Source organism: Capricornis sumatraensis, chromosome 4 (genome assembly GCF_032405125.1).
Source record: "Capricornis sumatraensis isolate serow.1 chromosome 4, serow.2, whole genome shotgun sequence".
Taxonomy (NCBI): domain Eukaryota; kingdom Metazoa; phylum Chordata; class Mammalia; order Artiodactyla; family Bovidae; genus Capricornis; species Capricornis sumatraensis.
This window is the reverse complement of record NC_091072.1, coordinates 119,042,252-119,063,974: the sequence shown is the minus strand read 5'-3', so window position 1 is coordinate 119,063,974 and position 21,723 is coordinate 119,042,252. Positions and strand designations below refer to the sequence as shown.

General features: G+C 47.9%; 1 protein-coding gene and 1 non-coding gene across 3 annotated transcripts; both read left to right on the top strand.

Annotated features, from left to right (window-relative positions):
- The first annotated feature begins 2,389 nt into the window (after window positions 1–2,389).
- Window positions 2,390–2,461, top strand: TRNAE-UUC (transfer RNA glutamic acid (anticodon UUC)). Its single transcript has one exon. It is a non-coding gene; the product is annotated as a tRNA-Glu (tRNA).
- Window positions 2,462–5,602: 3,141 nt separating this feature from the next.
- Window positions 5,603–20,243, top strand: EIF3D (eukaryotic translation initiation factor 3 subunit D). Of its 2 annotated transcripts, none has more exons than XM_068970295.1 (15): window positions 5,603–5,718; window positions 8,247–8,379; window positions 8,651–8,696; window positions 9,562–9,698; window positions 11,719–11,804; window positions 12,353–12,425; window positions 13,252–13,361; window positions 14,122–14,254; window positions 14,649–14,796; window positions 15,410–15,540; window positions 16,685–16,770; window positions 16,863–16,992; window positions 18,957–19,099; window positions 19,430–19,713; window positions 20,117–20,243. In XM_068970295.1, the coding sequence occupies exons 2-15, from the start codon at window positions 8,257–8,259 to the stop codon at window positions 20,128–20,130; spliced, it is 1,644 nt and encodes a 547-aa protein (XP_068826396.1). In that variant the 5' UTR covers window positions 5,603–5,718; window positions 8,247–8,256; the 3' UTR covers window positions 20,131–20,243. The 2 variants fall into 2 exon arrangements, with proteins under 2 accessions (XP_068826396.1, XP_068826395.1); XM_068970294.1 differs by having other exon boundaries at window positions 13,249–13,361.
- Window positions 20,244–21,723: the final 1,480 nt, after the last annotated feature.

Genomic DNA, 21,723 nt, shown 5'->3' with positions numbered 1-21,723 from the left:
CAGGTAACCAGAACAGAGGCCAATTTTATTTCCCTTTCCCCTGCGGTGACCCTACCTTCTAGTTTGCAAGGAGCAGTTCCAGTTTACAGCTTTTGTCTGGCATAAGTATTGATAACAACCCCTTTCTCTCCCCAAAGGGCCCTAAGTTAGATGGTAAATGATATGGTCACCCACATTTGGCCATCTTCTCAGAGTATACTACAGAGGCTCCTTTCCCACAATAAACATACAACCCCAATGAAAGCAGGGCATCTACTCCACAAACACAGCTTTAAGACAAGCCCAGAGTTCCCCCTCCTTTCCACCATATTGCTGTCTCTACTCCCTTCCCATGGAGAAATCCTGGAACTGCTGCTGATATCCAGGACAGGAAGTGTCTGAATCAATCAGAGAGACCAGAGGTAAGAGACATGGGAGGAAGGAGAAAAAGAAAACCCAAACCTCAGGGAAGGCTTTCTGCACCATTCTGTAAAGGATGGAAGGGTTTTCTTTTAATCAATTTTTTCACTGAAGGAAATTGCTTTACAGAATTTTGTTGGTTTCTGCCAAACATCAACATGAATCAGCCGGAGATATACATATGTCCACTCCCTCTTGAACCTCCCTCCCGGGATGGGAGTTCTTAAGGACACAAAATTGCTCTCAAATCTTGGGGCAGTCACTTGCTCACTGAGCCAAACACCCAATTTCCCAGAGCCTGTTTCTCCCCACCTACATGAATGTCTCAAAGAACTCTTAGAAAGCATCAGGAATGATTTAAACACTAGCATATTGCCTGGCATATAATAAGCACTCAATAAATGCTAGTTCCCTTTTTAAAACATTGGAGCTTCCTATTAGACAAGGCATTTGTCTCATCTGAAAGGGACAGGACAGAACAGCACAGCACAGAAGGCCAAGGAGAAAACAGTAATAATGATGCTCCTGCTTCTAGACATGACATCAGGGTATGAATACGGAAAGGCCGGCAGGCCTACTATGGATCTCCACTTTTTAGTTTAGACAATACTTTTACAGTCACTCACTCATCTAGAAGAGAAGTCTTTGAAGAATCTTACAATGGATCATTATATACACAGGGTCCTGCTGCAAAGTGGTGGCTCTTAAAATGCAAGCTGAATAAATGATCTCATACTAATTTTGATCTTTTTATACACTGATTAGTCAACAAATGCTTACTGGTCACCTGCTGTATGTCAGACACTGTTCTAGCAACTGAGAACACAGGCTCTTCCCTCACCCCCTCAGGTGCTCCACACATGAGTCCATATTGACCCACAGCTGGCCTGGTCCCAGCATCCTTGTGTCTGCTCAGGAGTTATCTCCCCAGTGAGATCATCTCTGATCACCACTTCTAAAACAGCTGCATCTTCCTCCGTCCCTCCTCACCTCTTCCTCTGCTTCATTTCGTCATAATTCTCATCATGTACTGAAATATTTTTGCTTCCTTGTCTAAGCTTGTCTCTGCTTCTAGAGTGTCAGCTCTGGGAGGCAGAAGCTTTACTGTCCTACCTAGAACAGTGCCTGGTGATCCATATCTGGGGAATTATTGAATGAGTGGATAGGGGTTTTGTGAGAATTAAAGGAGAAAAGGAATTCAGCACATTACCCCGGGCACATAAATAAGGATTCAATTAATGTCAGTGTACTGAATATCAATAGTAAGTTGTAATATGTGCTACACTATAAGGGGAGATGTAACTTTTGCTGGATTGCTTGGATCATGTCTTTTGTTTTCTTTTTTTTTTTTTCCTGTGGGCCCACAGGCCATCTGCTGCAATCTCACTTTTATGTCAGAGTTTAATCATCTTTTCCATTTTGGCTGTGATGTCCCTGCCCACCCCAGATGGAGAAGAATTTGGAGAGTCTGTCTCATTCTCAATACTGGGTCCCTGGGCTTAGGTGGGAGATCCTATCTAAATTCTTCCCCCAATGGACACCTTTGCTGCCTCTTTCTGCCTACCCAACTCTAAAGTCTCCACAGGCAGTGGGGATGACCCTCCTTTACATTAAATCAGGTCATGACCTCCCTCCCTCCCTCCCCATTTTAAAATCCCTCAGTAGCTTACTTTTATCCTGAGGATAAAATCCCATACTTTGTTCCGTGGCCTGCACATTTCTAAATGGAAACTTCCTTTTTCTGGGTCACACCCAGGCTTCTTCCTGCTTGAGACCTTGCTTCCTGCTGTTCTCTGGTGCCGGGAATACATCTCCCCTACATCTTCACCAGCCTGCGTCCACAACCAATCACCCCTCTGAGTAGCCCTGCCCTTTCCTCATTCACTCTCTCACTTGCCACGTGCCTGGTACTATTCCAAGCACTTAAATTAACTCATTTAATTCTCTCCACAGCCCCATGGCATTAAAAAAAAAAAAGCATGATTGGGGCTCCCTGGTGGTCCAGTGGTTAAGACTCAGCACTTTCACTGCTGGGGCCCAGGTTCAACCCCTGGTCAAGGAACTATCCTGCAAGTCCTGCAGCATAATAATAATAATAAAAAAAAGTATGTGAGCTAGAGCAGCAGCAGCTGCTGCTGCTGCTAAGTCACGTCAGTCGTGTTGACTCTGTGTGACCCCATAGACGGCAGCCCACAAGGCTCCCCCATCCCTGGGATTCTCCAAGCAAGAACACTGGAGTGGGTTGCCATTTCCTTCTTCAGTGCATGCAAGTGAAAAGTGAAAGTGAAAGTGAAGTCGTGCCCGACTCTTAGCAACCCCATGGACTGTAGCCTACCAGGCTCCTCCATCCAAGGAATTTTCCAAGCAAGAGTACTGGAGCGGGTCTCCAGTGCCTTCTCCAGAGCTAGAGCAGAGTGAATATAAAATGACAGGATATAAAGATGATAGATAGTTAGGACCAAACAGGTCACAGGAAGACTTTCATATTTTATTCCAAGTATATAATGGGAAGCTCCTAGAAGGCTGTAAATAGATGCTTTGATCACCACACAAAGAAAGAACCCTAGAGGAACACAAGTGGACACTGGGGGCCCAAGCATGAGGCTGGAGATGGTGAGGGAAAGTGGTGGCATTTACCATGGTTCTTGTTTTGTTTTGTTTCTGGCCATGCTGTGAGGTTGCAGGATCTTAGTTTTCTGACCAGGGATCAAACCCACGCCCCCTGCAATGGAAGTGCAGAGTCCTAACCACAGGGCCACCAGAGGATTTCCTCAAAATATATTCTAAAAGAATAAAGAGGACTTGCTGACGGATTGAATGTGGTGGGAAAAGGAACTACCAATGATGGCTACAAGGCTTTTCAATAAGCATCATCCACTGGGTACCGTGAACAAAAATGAGGAAAACTGGATGATGAGTGGATTAGAAGAGAATTTATAGAAACAGATGCTGCTGTTAACATTTTCATTTTATACATGAATAAGGTTTCAAAGAGATCAATTAACAAGCCCGAGTTTGTCCAACTGGTAAGTGGAATTCCTGAGTATTTTCACATACATATATTTTACCCTCACAGCACCTCTTTTTATCATCTTCAATTTACAAATAAGGAAACTGAGGCCCAGAGATGTGAAGGCTACACTGCTAAAGTGGCAGAGCCAAGAATAAATATCAGCTCTAACAGCAAGTATACTTTCTAATAAAGGAGACAGGCCAGGAGACTGATAAGGAAGCCTAGGAGACCAGGTAGTAAATAATCTTGAGGTTTGAACAAAAATCACACGCTCAGATTCTTTCAAATGTTTTGAAATTCCCCAATACATGAACCGTGAACTTCCGGATGTTCAAGCTGGTTTTAGAAAAGGCAGAGGAATCAGATCAAATTGCCAACGTCCACTGGATCATCGAAAATGCAAAAGAGTTCCAGAAAAACATCTATTTCTGCTTTATTGACTATGCCAAAGCCTTTGACTGTGTGGATCACAATACACTGTGGAAAATTCTGAAAGAGATGGGAATACCAGACCACCTGACCTGCCTCTTGAGAAACCTATATGCAGGTCAGGAAGCAGCAGTTAGAACTGGACATGGAACAACAGACTGGTTCCAAATCGGAAAAGGAGTGCGTCAAGGCTGTATATTGTCACCCTGCTTATTTAACTTATATGCAGAGTACATCATGAGAAATGCTGGGCTGGAAGAAGCACAAGCTGGAATCAAGATTGCCGGGAGAAATATCAATAACCTCAGATATGCAGATGACACCACTCTTATGGCAGAAAGTGAAGAGGAGCTAAAAAGCCTCTTGATGAAAGTGAAAGAGGAGAGTGAAAAAGTTGACTTAAAGCTCAACATTCAGAAAACGAAGATCATGGCATCTGGTCCCATCACTTCATGGCAAACAGATGGGCAAACAGTGGAAAGTGTCAGACTTTATTTTTGGGGATCCCAAATCACTGCAGATGGTGACTGCAGCCATGAAATTAAAAGACACTTACTCCTTGGAAGGAAAGTTATGACCAACCTAGATAGCATATTTAAAAGCAGAGACATTACTTTGCCAACAAAGGTCCGCCTAGTCAAGGCTATGGTTTTTCCAGTAGTCATGTATGGATATGAGAGTTGGACTGTGAAGAAAGCTGAGCATCGAAGAACTGATGCTTTTGAACTGTGGTGTTGGAGAAGACTCTTGAGAGCCCCTTGGACTGTAAGGAGATCCAACCAGTCCATTCTGAAAGAGATCAGTCCTGGGTGTTCTTTGGAAGGAATGATGCTAAAGCTGAAATTCCAGTACTTTGGCCACCTCATGCGAAGTTGACTCATTGGAAAAGACTCTGATGCTGGGAGGGACTGGGGGCAGGAGGAGAAGGGGACGACAGAGGATGAGATGGCTGGATGGCATCACCTACTTGAAGGACGTGAGTTTGAGTGAACTCCGGGAGTTGGTGATGGACAGGGAGGCCTGGCGTGCTGCAGGACAAACTCCATAGGCTGAGTTTCCAAAAAGACAGCAGCGTTGCCATCGTAGGCAGGTGGTTCCTGAGTCGCCACTTCAGAATCACCACCAATTAAAATGCAGGTTTCTGGGCTCCAGCTAAGCCACGCTGGTATAACAGTCTATGGAAGGGGACCCGGAATCTTCATTTTTCAAATTAGCTCTCCAGGAATCTTTGTCAAACAAGAAAGTCTGAGAACTGTGGAGGTATGGTTTGAACACTGGCAGCGACCTCCGACACTAGTAGTCTGATCTACTCAGGTCACTTTGCACCTCCTGGTCTGTTTCCGAAAGCGCTCAAAGCTCAGCGAGTAGCCGCAAAAACCTGCCTGAAAGACTCGAACTCCCCCTAACGGTGAAACTCAAACAACACGATGTTTTAAAGAAGGCAGAAGCCGCGGGTCGTTGTAGGATACAGAGGGCCAGAGCGGCCCGCAAGGCATTGTGGGACATACAGGGGCTTTCAGCCAGTCGCCGCTTCCAACTCCAACTACAAGGCCGCCACGTTTCCAGAAACTTGAAACTCTCGGAGTGTCGCCGGATGCCCCATGACGTAACTGTAAACATCCTCGAAGGCTAAATAAGAACACCGCGAAAAGAACAGTGACGAACTTCCGGATGTGCCTTCGCTTTACGACTCGCGTGTTCCGCCGTCGAACCGGAAGGAAGCCAAGAAGCAGTTTACGACACCGTCGGTCGTGTTTACGGTACCGGCCGCTGCGCGCGCATGTTTCCTCTTTTCCCGGTTCCCCGTAGCTCAGGCGGTGGCGCGGTGTCCGGCCTAGACTATCTCTCACCATCGGGGCCGGTTACGGCCGTTACAGGTAAGCAGCGTATTCCGTACGCTTCCGCGGATCTCTAGAGCAGAGTTGAGCTGCGCCTGGCCATCGGGGGCCTACCGGAAGAGACTTCCGTACGCCCCCTCCTGTTTCCCTGTTCCTCCGCTGGGAGGGGCAGGAATCCGCCTTCGGTCCCCCCAGGTCCGACCCAGTGCGGGGCAGAGCCTGTGGTTGAGGTCTCTTTCCGTGGAGTCCGCTTAGCGGCCACCGACAGTCTGTTCTGATGTGAACATGCCATTAACCCCGCTGAGTCTCAGGGTCTTTTAAAGTGCCCCACGGTTCCCTGAGCTTCTATGAGAGGGCTATTGGGTGTGCCAAACTGAGCGATGTTCGGCCCTGCTCTGAGGAGTTCACCGTCTAAATGTTTCTTTTCCTTGCCTATGAAATGGAAGGCTAGGATGTAGTTGGTTGATCTCTGATTTGACACTAACTGCCCAGGAATTGGCCAACGATCTACAGTGGCTGCGAGAACGTGCACAGTACATGACCTGCCAGCCACAAGGTTCTCCCTATGACTGTCCTGTTGATGCCGCCTCATCCTTTATCTGTAGCCAGTACAGCTGTCACTCCGTTTCAACTGAAAGATTTAGTTTCCCCTGTTGGTTACATTGTACTCTGCCTACTTTTTATTTTACGCGTTGAAACCAAGCGACTTCCTTCCACCCCTTTTAAAGTGTGTTTGGAGATATCTTATTGTGTTATTGATATGATCTGAAACCCAGGATCTTTTCAGGCTGCTGTCCAGCTGTAAAATAATGGGAAGAGTGTTACACTTAAGACAGAGGACCCTAGAAACCAAGTCTATCTTGAAATGATGAGATCAGCTGCTTGATTTGGCTGAACTGTGTATTTTTTTTTATCTAAAATGGGGGCCTAGGGGTTTAGTGGTGTTGCATCTGACATGTTGTAGGACCCTGGTAATATACAAGGGTATATTGTTTTGAGACCACCACACTCCCTCAGTCCGCTTCCTGTAGTGTAATTTAAGTTTAGGTGGGAGGATGGGGCTTCCAGGTTCGTGCCCTTTTGGATCACGCAAGTGTCACCTCTGTAGGAACTCTCCCCATCATGGGAAAATGAAGAGAGTTTCATAAATTTAGTATTCTTTGCTCTTTGATTGATACGACTGAGCAACTTCACTTTCACTTTTCACTTTCATGCATTGGAGAAAGAAATGGCAACCCACTCCAGTGTTCTTGCCTGGAGAATCTCAGGGACGGGGTAGCCTGGTGGGCTGCCATCTATGAGGTCGCACAGAGTCGGACACGACTGAAGTGACTTAGCAGCAGCAGCTCTTTGATTGCTCCCCAGACTCTGGAAATATTTGTGTGGTGAATTTTCCCCTGGGAACTCAGCTTCTGGGCATTTTCAGGGGATTAGAATGGATGATAAATGCATGCATGAGTTTTGGGGAGGAATTGTTTGGCAGATATCTGTCGAGCCCCTGGTTTTTACTCTTCCTGAGCGGAGTACTGGCCTTACACAAAGTGTGGACTCTGAAGCCAGTTTCCCAGGGTTCAGATTTTCATCCATTAGTGTTGCAACTTTGGGCGATTTCTTGATATCTCTGTGCCTCAGTTTTCTTCTCTGGAAAGTGGGGCTAATACTGGCCCTACCTTGGGAGGAGATTGTTGAGGAGTTAATGAATTAATGTGTGGAAAGCGCTAACAACATGCCTGGTACTCATAATGTTTATGAACATTGGCTGTGTTCGGCCACTTTCATGACATAAGGCTTCTGGCTTCCTCAACCTTCTGCCGGGCTTTCTGCCTGACTTTTATGCCCTGCGTAAGAATTTACACTGACAACAGAAAATTGAAAGAACAACAAAGGAAGGTTGCAGTTCAGGATACATTCATGGACCCTTGTTTTTTCTCGGCACTGTGTGTAAATGTATTTTTGTAAGACAGAATAGTAAGTGTCTGGCGTTTTACAATGGAACTATTTCTGCATATGTTAACTAATATATACGGCTTTCACAGTGATCCTCTGATGGGAATAAAACAAGGATCTTATTATTTTTCAGGTAAAGAGACTGAGGTTTAGGGGAATTAAATATTGTATGTCTGGTAAAGGTGTGAATGAAAACTGGAACCTGGTTATTAAACTCAAAAAAAAGTTAATTACATTTCATCAAATCTGTAAGACATCACTGAATTCAAGAAGCACAATATCTTCATGTAACACTAAGAAAGAAAAGTTGCCAGATACGATATGACACCTCATCAATTAGAAGGTGCAGGTTCATGTCAGAGATAGTACAGTGGGGAAAAAACAAATGGTGAGATATGATACATAAATTTGGTGAGCAGTCGTCTGAGTTTTAAGTATTCACAGTCTTATTCACAAGAAGATGGTAAGTGGAGAGTAGCTCAGCAGTTGAGGGTTCTGTTCTGTGTTTTGCTTTTTTAACTTTATCCTGCATTAACTTACCTCAAATGGAAGACTTCAGGTTTTTTTTGTTTTTTAGAGGCTTTTCTTCATGGAGTTACTTTGTTATTTGTATTTTTAAGGTTTTAAAAGATGGCAAAGTTCATGACACCCGTGATCCAGGACAACCCCTCAGGCTGGGGTCCCTGTGCAGTTCCGGAGCAGTTTCGGGATATGCCCTACCAGCCGTTCAGCAAAGGAGATCGGCTCGGAAAGGTGCTTGCCTGTCAGCGGGGTCTGAATCTTTTAAAGCTGCAGCTGATGCTCGAAGTTCATTTCAATTTTATTCTCTCAAAAGGATAATGGTTAGAAGCTCTGGCTACTTCCAGTGGTCATAGGAGAGCTGGGCTCTTACAAAGCTATCCTGAGCCAGTCTTTCTAACACTTTGTGACACTGTGTCCTCACTTGGGAGGAGGGGGTTTCTGGGTCAGCAGAAACTTGCCTGGTTGACGTGTGCTCTCTGCCTTCCCTTGTTGTGCTCACTAGGTTGCAGACTGGACGGGGGCCACATACCAAGACAAGAGATATACAAGTAAGTGTTCTCCGCCTGCCTGCCTGCCCAGGTCAGGCCCTCGGTGGATTGTTAGTGTTTCTAGTAACCTCCACCTGAAACCGTTCTAGGATGGGATCAAAATGGTGATAACTCATAATTGTTAGGGGCCTTTTATGGACTGTGGAAACAATCCATTTTTTTGGTAAATAGCCTCAAAAGTTAGATTGTTCAGCGTATTATAGTAGGTTTTTCCCCCTACTTGGGGAGCCATGGCCCGTTTTACAAATCTGGTGAACACATTCCCATTTTGTATTTCATTATTTGGGATTTACTGAACATGTAAGGCCAGGCAGTGGATCCCAGTTTTAAAACTCCTGGTTTTAGGATCCTAATAGAAGTTAGTTTTTTCCTCTGCACTAGTCGGGAGCTAGGAATGGCTCCCTGGAATACTGAGTTAAAGATGATCTGAGTCTGAGGTCAGCCAGAAAGCCAGTCCTAGCCCATTAGCCATGTCTACCTTGGGCGCCAGCTGGTGACAGTGATGACGTGTATAACCAACCGCCTGCTTGCCTCTCCTGAGAGAGTAAACTGTGACTCCTGTTCTTACAGAATAAGGCAGAGTACAAAATGGGCTTGTCTTGAGTTCCTCAGACTGTCTTGACTTAGAAAGTTTTTTGGACCAGAGCTTTTCAAGCTTGAATGTGCATATTAATCTGCCGGGGATCTTATTAAAATGATGGTTCTTACTGAGTGGATCTAGGGTGGAGCTGTGAGTCTGTACATCTAAAATGCTGCCAGCCGATGGGGTGGCTGCTGAGACCACACTAAATATCAGGCTTTAGACTACTATGTACGTATAAAGTTTGTAGTTAGTGTTGTTACATGCTGTCACCTTTGCCTGCAGATAAGTACTCTTCTCAGTTTGGAGGTGGAAGTCAATATGCTTACTTCCATGAGGAGGATGAAACTAGTTTCCAGCTGGTGGACACAGCGCGCACACAGAAGACCGCCTACCAGCGGAATCGAATGCGATTCGCACAGGTGAGTCAAGAGCCAGCAATCTGACCAGCTTGGGGCTGTCACCTGGTGCTAAAAATGGTACCATGTGAGTACTGATGAGGGGAAAGCATGTTACCGTGGGTATCCTGATGAATCCCATAATATATTAATGGGTCTCCCAGTAGTAAAGAATTCACCTGCCAAGCAGGAGATGCAAGAGACATGGGTTCAATCCCTGGGTCAGGAAGATCCCCTGGAATAGGAAAAGGAACCCACTCTAGTATCATGGGAGCCTGGCAGGCTGCGGTCCATAGGGTCACAAGGAGGTAGATACGACTCAACACAGCAAGCAGCTGCAGTGAATCCAAGTAGCTCTTTAGTGACAAATTGTGCTAAAGTAAACAGCTACCATGTCCAGGAATGCCTTTTAATAGTTCAGCGGTCTGTTGACCAGTAGCTAGGACATCTGGCTATTTGTGCTGGAAAACCATGTGCATCAGTGTCTGTGGCCTCGAGTAATTGCTGTGTCCGGGATTTACTGAGTAGATGATCCAGTTGGGCTGCATCTTCTCACATAAAGAGGCAAACTCAGCAACTCTAATAAGAGCCAGTGAACCTGCCTCAGTAAAAGCGTGGCTATGAGTCTAAGCTAATTCCAGGTACAAACATTTTTATTGTGCTTCAGTACAAAGAAACAGATAACTGCTTTTTTTTTTTTTAAACAAATTGAAGGTTTGTGGCAGCCCTGCATCAAGCAAGTCTTTCGATTCTATTTTTTCAACAGCATTTGCTCACTTCATGTCTCTGTCATAACAATATTTCAGACTTTTTTATTATTATATTTGTTGTGGTGATCAGTGATGTCACTAATCACTGAAGGTGGTTAACATTTTTTAGCAATAATGTTTCTTTCTAATGAAAATATATACATTGTTTAAGACATAACAGTGTTGCATGTTAGTAGACTACAGTACAGTGCATAAATTGTAACCACTGGGAAAGCAAAACATTTGTGTGTCCTGCCTCATTACAGTACTCTATTGTGGTGGTCTGGGACCAGACCTACAGTATCTGAGAGGTAGGCCTGTGCTTACTCAACCTGAAAACCCCAGATGTTGATCCTGCAAAAGCGCAGAGTGAAATGTGCAACTGGGCTGCTGCCTCCTAAACTTACTCTAACAGCATCCCATTCAATGCAGTTCAGTCGCTCAGTCGTGTCTGACTCTTTGCGACCCCATGAATCGCAGCACACCAGGCCTCCCTGTCCATCACCAACTCCCAGAGTTCACTCGGACTCACGTCCATTGAGGCAGTGATGCTATCCAGCCATCTCATTCTCTGTCGTCCCCTTCTCCTCCTGCCCCCAATCCCTCCCACCATCAGAATCTTCCAGTGAGTCAGCTCTTTGCATGAGGTGGCCAAAGTACTGGAGTTTCAGCATTATCATCATTCCTTCCAAAAAACACCCAGGGCTGATCTCTTTCAGAATGGATTGGCTTGCTCTCCTTACAGTCCAAGGGACTCTCAAGAGTCTTCTCCAACACCACAGTTCAAAAGCATCAATTCTTCGGGGCTCAGCCTTCTTCACAGTCCAACTCTCACATCCATACATGACCACAGGAAAAACCATAGCCTTGACTAGGCGGACCTTTGTTGGCAAAGTAACGTCTCTGCTTTTGAATATGCTATCTAGGTTGGTCATAACTTTCCTTCCAAGGAGTAAGTGTCTTTTAATTTCATGGCTGCAGTCACCATCTGCAGTGATTTGGGAGCCCAGAAAAATAAAGTCTGACACTGTTTCCCCATCTATTTCCCATGAAGTGATGGGACCGGATGCCATGATCTTTGTTTTCTGAATGTTGAGCTTTAAGCCAACTTTTTCACTCTCCTCTTTCACTTTCATCAAGAGGCTTTTTGGTTCCTCTTCACTTTCTGCCATAAGGGTGGTGTCATCTGCATATCTGAGGTTATTGATATTTCTCCCGGCAATCTTGATTAGGCACTGCCAATTATCAGCCGAATCTCTCAAGATTTTAACATGATGTTTTTTCCTGATTCCTAGCGAAATCTCCGTAGAGACAAAGATCGACGGAACATGTTGCAATTCAACCTGCAGACCCTGCCTAAGAGTGCCAAGCAGAAGGAGAGGTGAGCTGCCCATCCTGTTGGAACAAGTTATTTTTCCAGGACTGACCACACTGCTGTCAAGAGACCAGAGCAGAACAGTCATCTTCCCCAGTATTACGAAAAACGAAAAAGCCTTCCCAAAGCCAGTTAAGCCACTGTTTTCAGCCCTGGTGTCGTCCTCCAAGAAGTGTTCATGGCAGAGACCATGGACAGGAAACTGCTTGCACTGAACATGCGCGCTGACTGACACGGAAACAAAGGCAGACAGGAAGTGATCCCGGGGCTTCACCCAGACTCAAGTCTTCTGTGGTGCAGCTCCCGGGGCCCATTCATACCGGGTCCTGTGAGTCCCTAGAGCTGTGTAGGACAGTAGCCTGCCCAAGCTAAGGCTGCCAGAGGACAGCCTCTAGAGATGGAGTGGTATATACTGGTATATACTGGCATACTGGGGGCGATATATCTCTCTTAGCATGTCTAGTATGCGCCGTTTTCGTCTGGGTTTTTGTTTTTTCTTAAGCCTCTATTTTTCTTAAAAATCTGTACTGAAAGCAGTTTTCCTGTCTTTCCAGAGAACGCATACGACTGCAGAAAAAATTCCAGAAGCAATTTGGAGTGAGGCAGAAATGGGACCAAAAATCACAGGTAGTATATCTGTATCAGAATTCTGTCCAGGAATTTGATTCTTTTGGTTGGTTTTATAACAGCTTTATTGAGGTATACTTCTCCTACTATACAATTCGCCCATTTAAGATGGGGTGAACTTAAGATTCACCCACTGAACTCAGTGGTTCATAGTTTCTGCATGGAGTCCTGCAGCCATTACTGTCGTCTGTGTCAGAATGTTTTCATCATTCTACAAAAAGCCCTGTTCCAGTCAGCCATTTTCCCCGGCCCTAGACCACCCTTCTCTGTTTTCTGTCTCTGGATTAATCTCTCCTGGACATTTCATATAAAGGGACCCAGAGCAGAATGATCTTTTGCGACTGGCTCCTTTCACTGAGCATCATGTTCTCAAGGTTCATCCGTGTGGTAGCCCATGTCAGCAGTTCATCCCTCCTTATTGCCATGTTCCATTACATGCATAGACCATGTTTTGTCTGCCTGTTCACCACTGATGCACATCAGGGTTGTTTTTACTTGAGGGTATTGTGCATGGTGCCACCGTGGACATTCCTCTAAAAGTGTCCATGTGGACGTTGTGTGAGTAGAAGACGTGTGTGAGCCGGAGTGAAGGTGCAGTTGTGGGAGTTACATTTGCTGGACACGGTGCTTGCTGTAGCAGCAAGAATAACCAGACAGTGACACGGGAGAAAAGCAGAGGAGCCGTTAGAAAACAGCCAGCCTGTCGTGTGAATGTTCTGGATGTGTTTATTGAATACAGGCCCTTCCTACTGTTTGTTACCTGCCTTTTGCTTATGTTTCGCGCTGGCTGTCATTTTTCCCCTTCAACGGTCTTTCCTGACAGAAGCCCCGAGACTCTTCGGTGGAAGTCCGCAGTGACTGGGAGGTGAAGGAGGAGATGGACTTCCCTCAGCTGATGAAGATGCGGTACTTGGAAGTGTCAGAGCCCCAGGACATGTAGGTGGCATCTTTTCCTACCCTCTGTCATGCTCTTAATGTGTTTGAACCAGCTGGTGATGACTTGGCCTGAGCCCTAGCATTTCCAAAGACATTGCCTAAGATTAGCGGACGAGTTTTAAAAAACAAAAAAAATTAATGCCTGTTGTGGGAAAAGCAGAAAGAAGTTTACTGAAGCTAAAACTTCCGTTCTCTTTCAAATTCCTGGCATTGAGAGCAAAAGAAAAATTAAGTCATAGAGCTCTTGTTGGGAGAAAGCAGAAAGAAATTTCCTATTATTAAAACTCTAAATTTCTTTCAGCTTCCTGAAATCCTGAGCAAAAGAGAAGGTTGGGTTCTGTAGCTTTTTGGACAGAAAGAGAAAGATTGCAGTTCTTGAAGAGAAGTGACGCTTTTCCTAACGTTTCAAAGAGCTCCTTATCTCGGAAGGCCAGTGGGTGGACATAACTTAGCGGGAGCTGGGGCATCAGCCAGGAGGCAGCCTCCTGCTGGGGTCTCTGTCACTGCTCCCTTCCCTGTCTTTAAAGTGGGGCGGGGAGTGGGGTCCTGAGCCAGATCAGTTGTGGTCACTGTTGTGTGGAGCCACTTCAGGCCCTGAGGGGGCAGGCCCTGCATGAGCTCTGAGAGTCCAGTCGGAGACTGTTTTCATCTCTCATGTGTTAGACTTTTGGATAAGACTTTGGATTCTGTGGTGTAACAGAGAAGAGGTAGGTAGTCTTGCTCCCCTTGACTTAGCGTGTGTTGCGTGCTTTCCCCTCAGCGAGTGCTGTGGGGCCCTGGAGTACTACGACAAGGCCTTTGACCGCATCACCACGCGGAGTGAGAAGCCGCTTCGGAGCATCAAGCGTATCTTCCACACTGTCACCACCACAGACGACCCCGTCATCCGGAAGGTGGGCACCCCTGCCCCATGCCCACCTGAGGGGAGCGCTGTAATACCACCACTGAGGCCTCAGAGCAGAGATGCGGCGAGGGGGTGGAGGGGTGTATGCACCGACCGGGCCTCAGTTGCCCCTGTAGATAAGACTCATGTCACTCGATTTAGGATTAGGTGAAAATGAAGGCACTCTGCTGACCGGACCGTAAGTGCTGGGGTGTGGCAGGTGGTCGGGAAACTGTAATTCCCTGGACCCAGGATACAGGCTTGCTGGCTGGCTTGCTACAGCCTGGCTCAGACAACCAGAGGTGTAGGTATGGGTGTGGGGCTCCTTACAGACAAGTCCTTCGCCTCCTGTGAATGGGCAGGTGAGCCCCAAAGTTAGCCCCATCTCTCTGCTGTCCTTGCAGCTGGCGAAGACTCAGGGCAACGTGTTTGCCACCGATGCCATTCTGGCCACACTGATGAGCTGCACCCGCTCTGTGTATTCCTGGGACATCGTCGTCCAGAGGGTCGGGTCCAAGCTCTTCTTTGACAAGAGGGACAACTCTGACTTTGGTAAGAAACCTGTCTAGGAACAACACAGAGGCTCTGAGTGTCCTTGTTGGTCCAAAGCCATTCCCAGGCACAGAGAATGGGTAGAAGGTGTTCTGTCTCCCCACCAACACCAACAGCCATGTCAGAGTCCTCCTCAGAGATAGAGGAAGGGGCTGTTCCTGCAGTACCCCGCCCAGGGCCGCAGCCTTCTGAGTCCTTGTGGCACCCCAACGCCATGTCCCACTCACTTGAATAGCGTCTTCCTGACTTCTGTCATCTCTCCGTACCACCTTCAGTATGCACTTGACACTCTTCTTTGGATTGATGCCTTTTTTACTTCAGCATATTCATGAAGGAAAAATGCACATGTACCATACACACAGGTTTGTACACACACACGTTGAATGAAAACCAGGTCACTCAAAAACAGATGTGGTTGTGACAGAATTCAACGTTAGCATCTCAGGCTATCCAGAACCCACCCCACCCACCCCCGCTCAGGAGACCCAGGGCCGCAGCTGGCGGTCCTTGGAGGAAGGGCCTGTGTCATTTGAATCACCACATCTCCCTAAGGGGCCCTACCCCTCTTTGGTGACTGTTTCACGGGTGGGTGACCGTGCTGCCGGTTTTGCAGACCTTCTGACAGTGAGTGAGACAGCCAACGAGCCCCCTCAAGATGAGGGTAACTCCTTCAACTCGCCCCGCAACCTGGCCATGGAGGCAACCTACATCAACCACAACTTCTCCCAGCAGTGCTTGAGGATGGTAAGGTCCTGGGCGCGTTCAGTTCATCGACCTCAGTTGCTGTCTACTGAGCACGTACTGGGTCGTCAGCTCTGGGTTGTGGGATTAGACAGGACAGAGCGGGGTCCTTGCTTGTCACAGAGGAGATTTCTGCTTGGGCTCTGAGGTCAGAAGGCCTGACTTTGAACCCTAGATTCACCCCTTTTAGCTTTGTGGTGCCAGTCATGTTTCTTCTCTGAAATTGTTTAGTTGCAAAGTTGTGTCTGACTCTAAGACCACATGCACTACAGCCTACCAGGCTCCTCTGTCCTTGGGATTTCCCAGGCAAGAATACTGGAGTGGGTTGCCATTTCCTTCTCCCAGGGATCTTCCCGATCCAGGGATGGAACCCACATCTCCCGCACTACAGACAGATTCTTTACCCCCAAGCCACCAGGGAATCCCCTCTGTAAAGTTAGAATACTTGAATAATACTTGTCTCATATAGATTCATTGTGAAGATTCCTTGAAATATATGACCGGGACACCCTTGTGCACAGATACAGGTGCATTGCTTAAGAGCTGGTCATACAGCAACCAGCCAGCCAAAGTGCCTGCCCTTAGAAACCTTCATCATAATGGAGGGGGAAAGATCTTCCCTGTGGCTCAGGTGGTAAAGAATCTGCCTGCAGTGCAGGATACCTGGGTGGGATCCCTGGATCGGGAAGATCCTCTGGAGAAGGGAACAACAGTCCACTCTTGCCTGAAGAATCCCATGGATAGAGGAGCCTGACAGGCTGCAGTTCACGGGGTCGCAAAGAGTCAGACACGACTGAGCGACTAACACACAATGGAGGAGGAAAGATGGTAAGTAAGCTCAGGATACATATATGTTGTGACAAATGATTGTGTGTACCTTGGAGGAAAACATAACAGGAGGGGGCGCTGTTGCTAGTTAAATAAGAGACTAGAAGCGCGTGTTTCACAAACTTGAGCATAGGGTGAACTCGAGCTGTTACCTCTGTTGTGACCCACAGGGTGCTCGGTTGGCCTCGGCAGTGTGCCCAGAGCCCCCTCAAGCTCTAGGGACCCAGGGGGGGCTGTGACAAAGGAGAGGTGCAGGTTATGGCTGATTGCCTTGGCAACGGGTTGGCACTGTCTCAAAACACCTGTGTCATTTTTACAGGGGAAGGAAAGATACAACTTCCCCAACCCCAACCCATTTGTGGAGGATGACATGGATAAGAACGAGATCGCCTCTGTGGCATACCGGTATGTCTCCTCCCTGGTGCCCCCGCCCTGTGTGGGTGGTGCATCTGGACCCAGGGCCTCGGGTGACCAGAGGCACTCCCTCTTCCTTGCAGTTACCGCCGGTGGAAGCTCGGGGACGACATTGACCTCATCGTCCGCTGTGAGCACGATGGTGTTATGACTGGAGCCAACGGGGAGGTGTCCTTCATCAACATCAAGACCCTCAACGAGTGGGACTCCAGGGTGAGGCACGCGGGGCACCATGTCCCGGGCTGGCGCCTGCAGCCTGTGTCTCTTCCCCTTGCCTCGTTTACAGAGGTTTTCTGTCTTCTGAGTTTTCCCCCTACTTAGTTCCGCTTTGAGGAAGAGATCGTGTGTGCGGGTGATTACCTTTCCTCGGTGTTTTCTTTCTGTCCATTCCGATCTCCTTTTGGCTTCTGCCCTCTGCAAGTCTCTCCTTATGAGCTGGGCTGGCAGCTCTCCTGTAAGTCGGGCAGCTCTCCTTTCTGACCTGTTATTTCACTTATGGCAGCCCCTACCTGGTTTTCAACCTTGTGGCACCCTTTTTTCAACTTCGTCTCTTACTGAACTCAGATTCTCAGATTATCCCAGATTTGGCTTTTCAGGAGGGGCATCTTGAAAGAAATACGCATCCTTCATTTTTCCTTCTCTTTTCGTTCTCCCAGGCGGTGTGCCAGGATGGGGCTATCATCCTTTCTGAAAGTACCTGGCCTGCACACCTGAATTTAAAATGTGTGGCCATGCTCCTAGTCACTGGTGTGTAGAATAAAAGGGTCTTGGTTAGGACAGCAAGGACAGGCCTGTGTTAACGACGGTCCAGTGAGATGGAGGTCAGGGGCCATTGTGCTGTGCCTGCATTAGAGCCAAGGCATTAGCATTCCAGGCACCAGGTTTCACTCCTCATGTGTTCTTTAGCTTCTGTCACCTGCTGAGAGCACCCTGGAAGGTTTGCTGCGAACCTAGCTCTGAACCAGTGGCTTTTTCTTAGATTTTGACCACAGCCTCCCAGGAACATCGTTCTGTGTCACTGCCCTCTGCTACTGCCATAGTCTGGTCCTGCACATTTCTCAGCTGCCTTCACGTTTCCTTTGCTGTTTCCCCTCCTTTTTAATCCCCCAGTGGCGCCTTCTCTTAGGGTCGGTCCCTTATGCAACTCTTTTGCCGCAGTCACTTCTTTATACTGTGTGTGGTCCACTCAGGTGGTCTCCCTATCTTAAGGGACCTTGATTCCATCTGCAGAATCTCTTTATAGACATGAGGTAGCGTGATCCTGGGTAGTTATACTCAGGGTTCCCCCAGACTCCAGGATAGCAGATGCAGCAAGAGCAGGGCCACCAGGGACCATCTTAGAATTAAGCCTAACCCCAAGCCTCATCCTTGAACTCCAGAAATGATTCCTGAAATCTCTTCTGACTCCTGTTCCATCATCGTTGTTTTTGTTTTGGAATTTTTGGGTGGTGGTTTTTTTTAAAATACTTTGTCCTTTCAATGTCTTCCTTTGTCATTCCCTCTGTCTTGACTGTCCACCGGTGTCATTTCTCCTGCTCGCTTAGGCTCAGAGCCTCAAACGTCTCCTCCTCCTCCTCTGCACCCTTGAATTCTGCTGTCAGGCTCAGTCTGTCTACTTGCCCAGCCCTAGGTTTCACTGACATCACCCTAGTTCAGGACCCTACTCATGACGCCTGATATTTTGCATTTGTCTCTTAACTGACCTCCCTAACTCCCTCTCCATCAGGTCAAACCTACCTGACCTCCCCTCCCTCTGCGGGCTTCCGCACTAAAGCAGTCCCTCTCTTCCTTGTCCCTCTCAGCCCTCCCAGCTCCAGCTTCTGCCAGTATTCTCCACGGGTGAGCTGTCACACTCCCCTGTGAAACTCGTCCCCTCCATACCACATGTGATAAACACTTGTATGGCACTTATTTCTAACATGTGTGAATATGTGTCCTGGTCTGATTGAGACCTTGTGAAGAGAGGAGTTAAGTTTGTTGAGCACCAGCTATGTGGCAGGCTGTGCAAAGGAGGGACGGAGGCCCTGCCCCTTAAATGATGTCTTTCTTCTGCTCTACCTGTGGGCTTTCCCCTCCCTGGTTAAGCCCACTAGGGACCTTCTTCTCTACCAGAGGGGCCAGCAGTCCACAGGCAGCATGGTGCCTTGGCGCCTATAACCAGGGCCCTCCTCCCACAGCACTGTAACGGCGTTGACTGGCGACAGAAGCTTGATTCTCAGCGAGGGGCTGTCATTGCCACCGAGCTGAAAAACAACAGCTACAAGTTGGCCCGCTGGACCTGCTGTGCTTTGCTGGCCGGATCCGAGTACCTCAAGCTTGGGTGAGATTCCTGTCCAGGAGCCAGGAGCTCATCTTCGGAAAGGAGGGGTCTTTGCGTTAGGAGACCAAGGCTGCCTTTTTCTCCCTTTTCTTGGGACAAGCATGAGGCCATCATTTAACTGATAACTCAACCCCAGGCATAGCTGTGTCTCTCTTCTGGCAGGCCCCACCCTAACACTCCTCCCCCCAGTAGTTACGTGTCCCAGTGCCACACGATCTGTGCCAGCCAGGCCCCACCATAACACTGCCACCCACCTCCCCCCAGTTATGTGTCCCGGTGCCACGTGGTCTGTGCCGGCGGGCCCCACCCTAACACTCCTCCCCCTGGCAGTTATGTGTCCCGGTACCACGTGAAAGACTCCTCGCGCCACGTCATCCTGGGTACCCAGCAGTTCAAGCCCAATGAGTTCGCCAGTCAGATCAACCTGAGCGTGGAGAATGCCTGGGGCATCCTGCGCTGCGTCATCGACATCTGCATGAAGCTGGAGGAGGGCAAGTACCTCATCCTCAAGGACCCCAACAAGCAGGTCATCCGTGTCTACAGCCTGCCCGACGGCACCTTCAGCTCCGATGAGGACGACGAGGAGGAGGAGGAGGAGGAAGAGGAAGAAGAAGGTGTGTGGCAAGCCTCCCTCAGAAGTCTGGCGTGACCTGTGGGCTGGTTGGGGCCTCTAACCTCGGTGGAAAACTCCAGGAATTCCCTGAGGCTTCACTTGGTATGGCATTCAGTCTAGTTCCAGGAGCCACTTCCAGAGCCTTTAGAGCACTTGACGGGGTTGGCGAGGAGAGTTAGGGCAGGAAAGAAACGTCTAGAGGAACGTGCTAGAAGTCCCTGATACTAGCCAGTGGCCCCAAGGAATGACGCTCCAGGTTCATGCTAGGCCTTAAATCGTTCTCTGGTGGTGACTAAAGGAAATACCTGTTAGTCCTCTGAGGATCTGAATGGTTTCACATCTGAGTGAAAGTGTTGGAAATCATAAGCAATTCACCAATTTGGTACAACCTTTGTATGTTTCAGAGGAAGAAGCCTGAACCAGATGGTGACGCGGAACTGGTGTCTGCGACTGCATTGAGCCTGGAGGACCCTGAATACCTGGTGGGATGTGTGTCTGATTCTTGCTATCTGAAGCTGGGCCATTGAAATAAACTCTGTTTAGTCCCTTACCTTCATCTGTGCCTACATTATGACCGATAGCCCTTCTTCCTTCTCCGAGTAGAGGGAGGGTGAGACACAGCAGAGTCTCTCTGGAGTTCATAATCTGGGTTCCCTCCTTTGTTCTCAGCATTAGTGGTTTTACATTCCTGCTAGAAGGTGAATGCCCTGGGGTTTTTTGTTCTTGGAACCCCTTGAAATTATCCTTTGCCAGGGAGTGAGATCCATTGTGAGGTCCCCATAGGAAGTCCATTTCACAAGCACAAGCTGGCTACATGCCAGACCCAGCTGCTGCCCTGAGACACACACATCACTGTAAAGATGAAGCAGGGCAGTCTTTGAAGCTTGAGGTGAGGTTGCTGCTGTGAAGGAGACCGCTTCAGAATGTCCTGAGGGATGTTCCACAGGCTGTTGATTGTAATGGTTTGTATAAACTTCCCTGATAGCTCAGTTGGTAAAGAATCCACCTGCAATGCAGGAGACCCCAGTTCAATTCTTGGGTCAGGAAGATCCCCTGGAGAAGAGATAGGCTACCCACTCCAGTATTCTTGGGCTTCCCTTGTGGCTCAGCAGGTAAAGAATCTGCCTGCAGTGTGGGAGACCTGGGTTTGATCCCTGGGTTGGGAAGATCCTCTGGAGAAGGGATAGGCTACCCACTCCAGTATTTTTGGGCTTCCCTTGTGGCTCAGCTGGTAAACAATCTGCTTGCAGTGTGGGAGACCTGGGTTTGATCCCTGGGTTGGGAAGATCCTCTGGAGAAGGGAAAGGCTACCCACTCCAGTATTCTGGCCTAAAGAATTCCACAGACTGTGTAGTCCATGGGGTCACAAAGAGTCAGACACAACTGAGCAACTTTCACTTTCACTTGGCTTGGGCTGGTGATGTGCTCTCAAGCCGGCACCCTCAAAGCACAGTGTCATGAACAAATATCTCATCCTGACACAGAACTGTGATGCTGGTGGAAGTGATGCCATTGTACAGATACGACTGGCTCCACTTTTGGGTAGCAGTCCTAAATTTAACAATTCTGATCAAAATAATTGAGCCTCAGAAAGCAAGCAAAAATGTATCGGACTTTATTGTCCAAGTTACTAGGAAAACCGTATTAAGGTGTGCTTCTTGGGGAGTTTTCAGTGTAGGTGGAGCATTAGAAAATTCACATTATAGTGTGACAAGTGTGGGGTTTCAAGGTCAGGCTGGTACTCCCCAAGCTGCCTTCTGCAGACCCAGGATGCGACCTAGCAGGATTATCTGGAGCAAGTGGCCCAAAAACATCTTAACAGCAACCTCCACCTGCTTCATGTCTTTCATCTGTCCTCCACTTCCCCCAAGTTGATGGCTGTAAATAGCCCTGCCTCAAAACCGGTAGCATTCTACAGTCCAGGCTCAGCCTAGTCTGAAGGCCCTGCCATACCTTATCAGTCCTAATTTCCCAGTACAAGATAAGACCAGCAGTTTGAAGTACTTAATTA

Bases quoted from the DNA above. Each gene is read 5' to 3' on its own strand.
- EIF3D (XM_068970294.1), top strand. From the start codon at position 8,257: ATGGCAAAGTTCATGACACCCGTGATCCAGGACAACCCCTCAGGCTGG. The intron at 14,255-14,648 runs GTGGGCACCCCT...CTGTCCTTGCAG, and splicing joins ACGACCCCGTCATCCGGAAG to CTGGCGAAGACTCAGGGCAA. The intron at 16,771-16,862 runs GTATGTCTCCTC...TCTTCCTTGCAG, and splicing joins ATCGCCTCTGTGGCATACCG to TTACCGCCGGTGGAAGCTCG.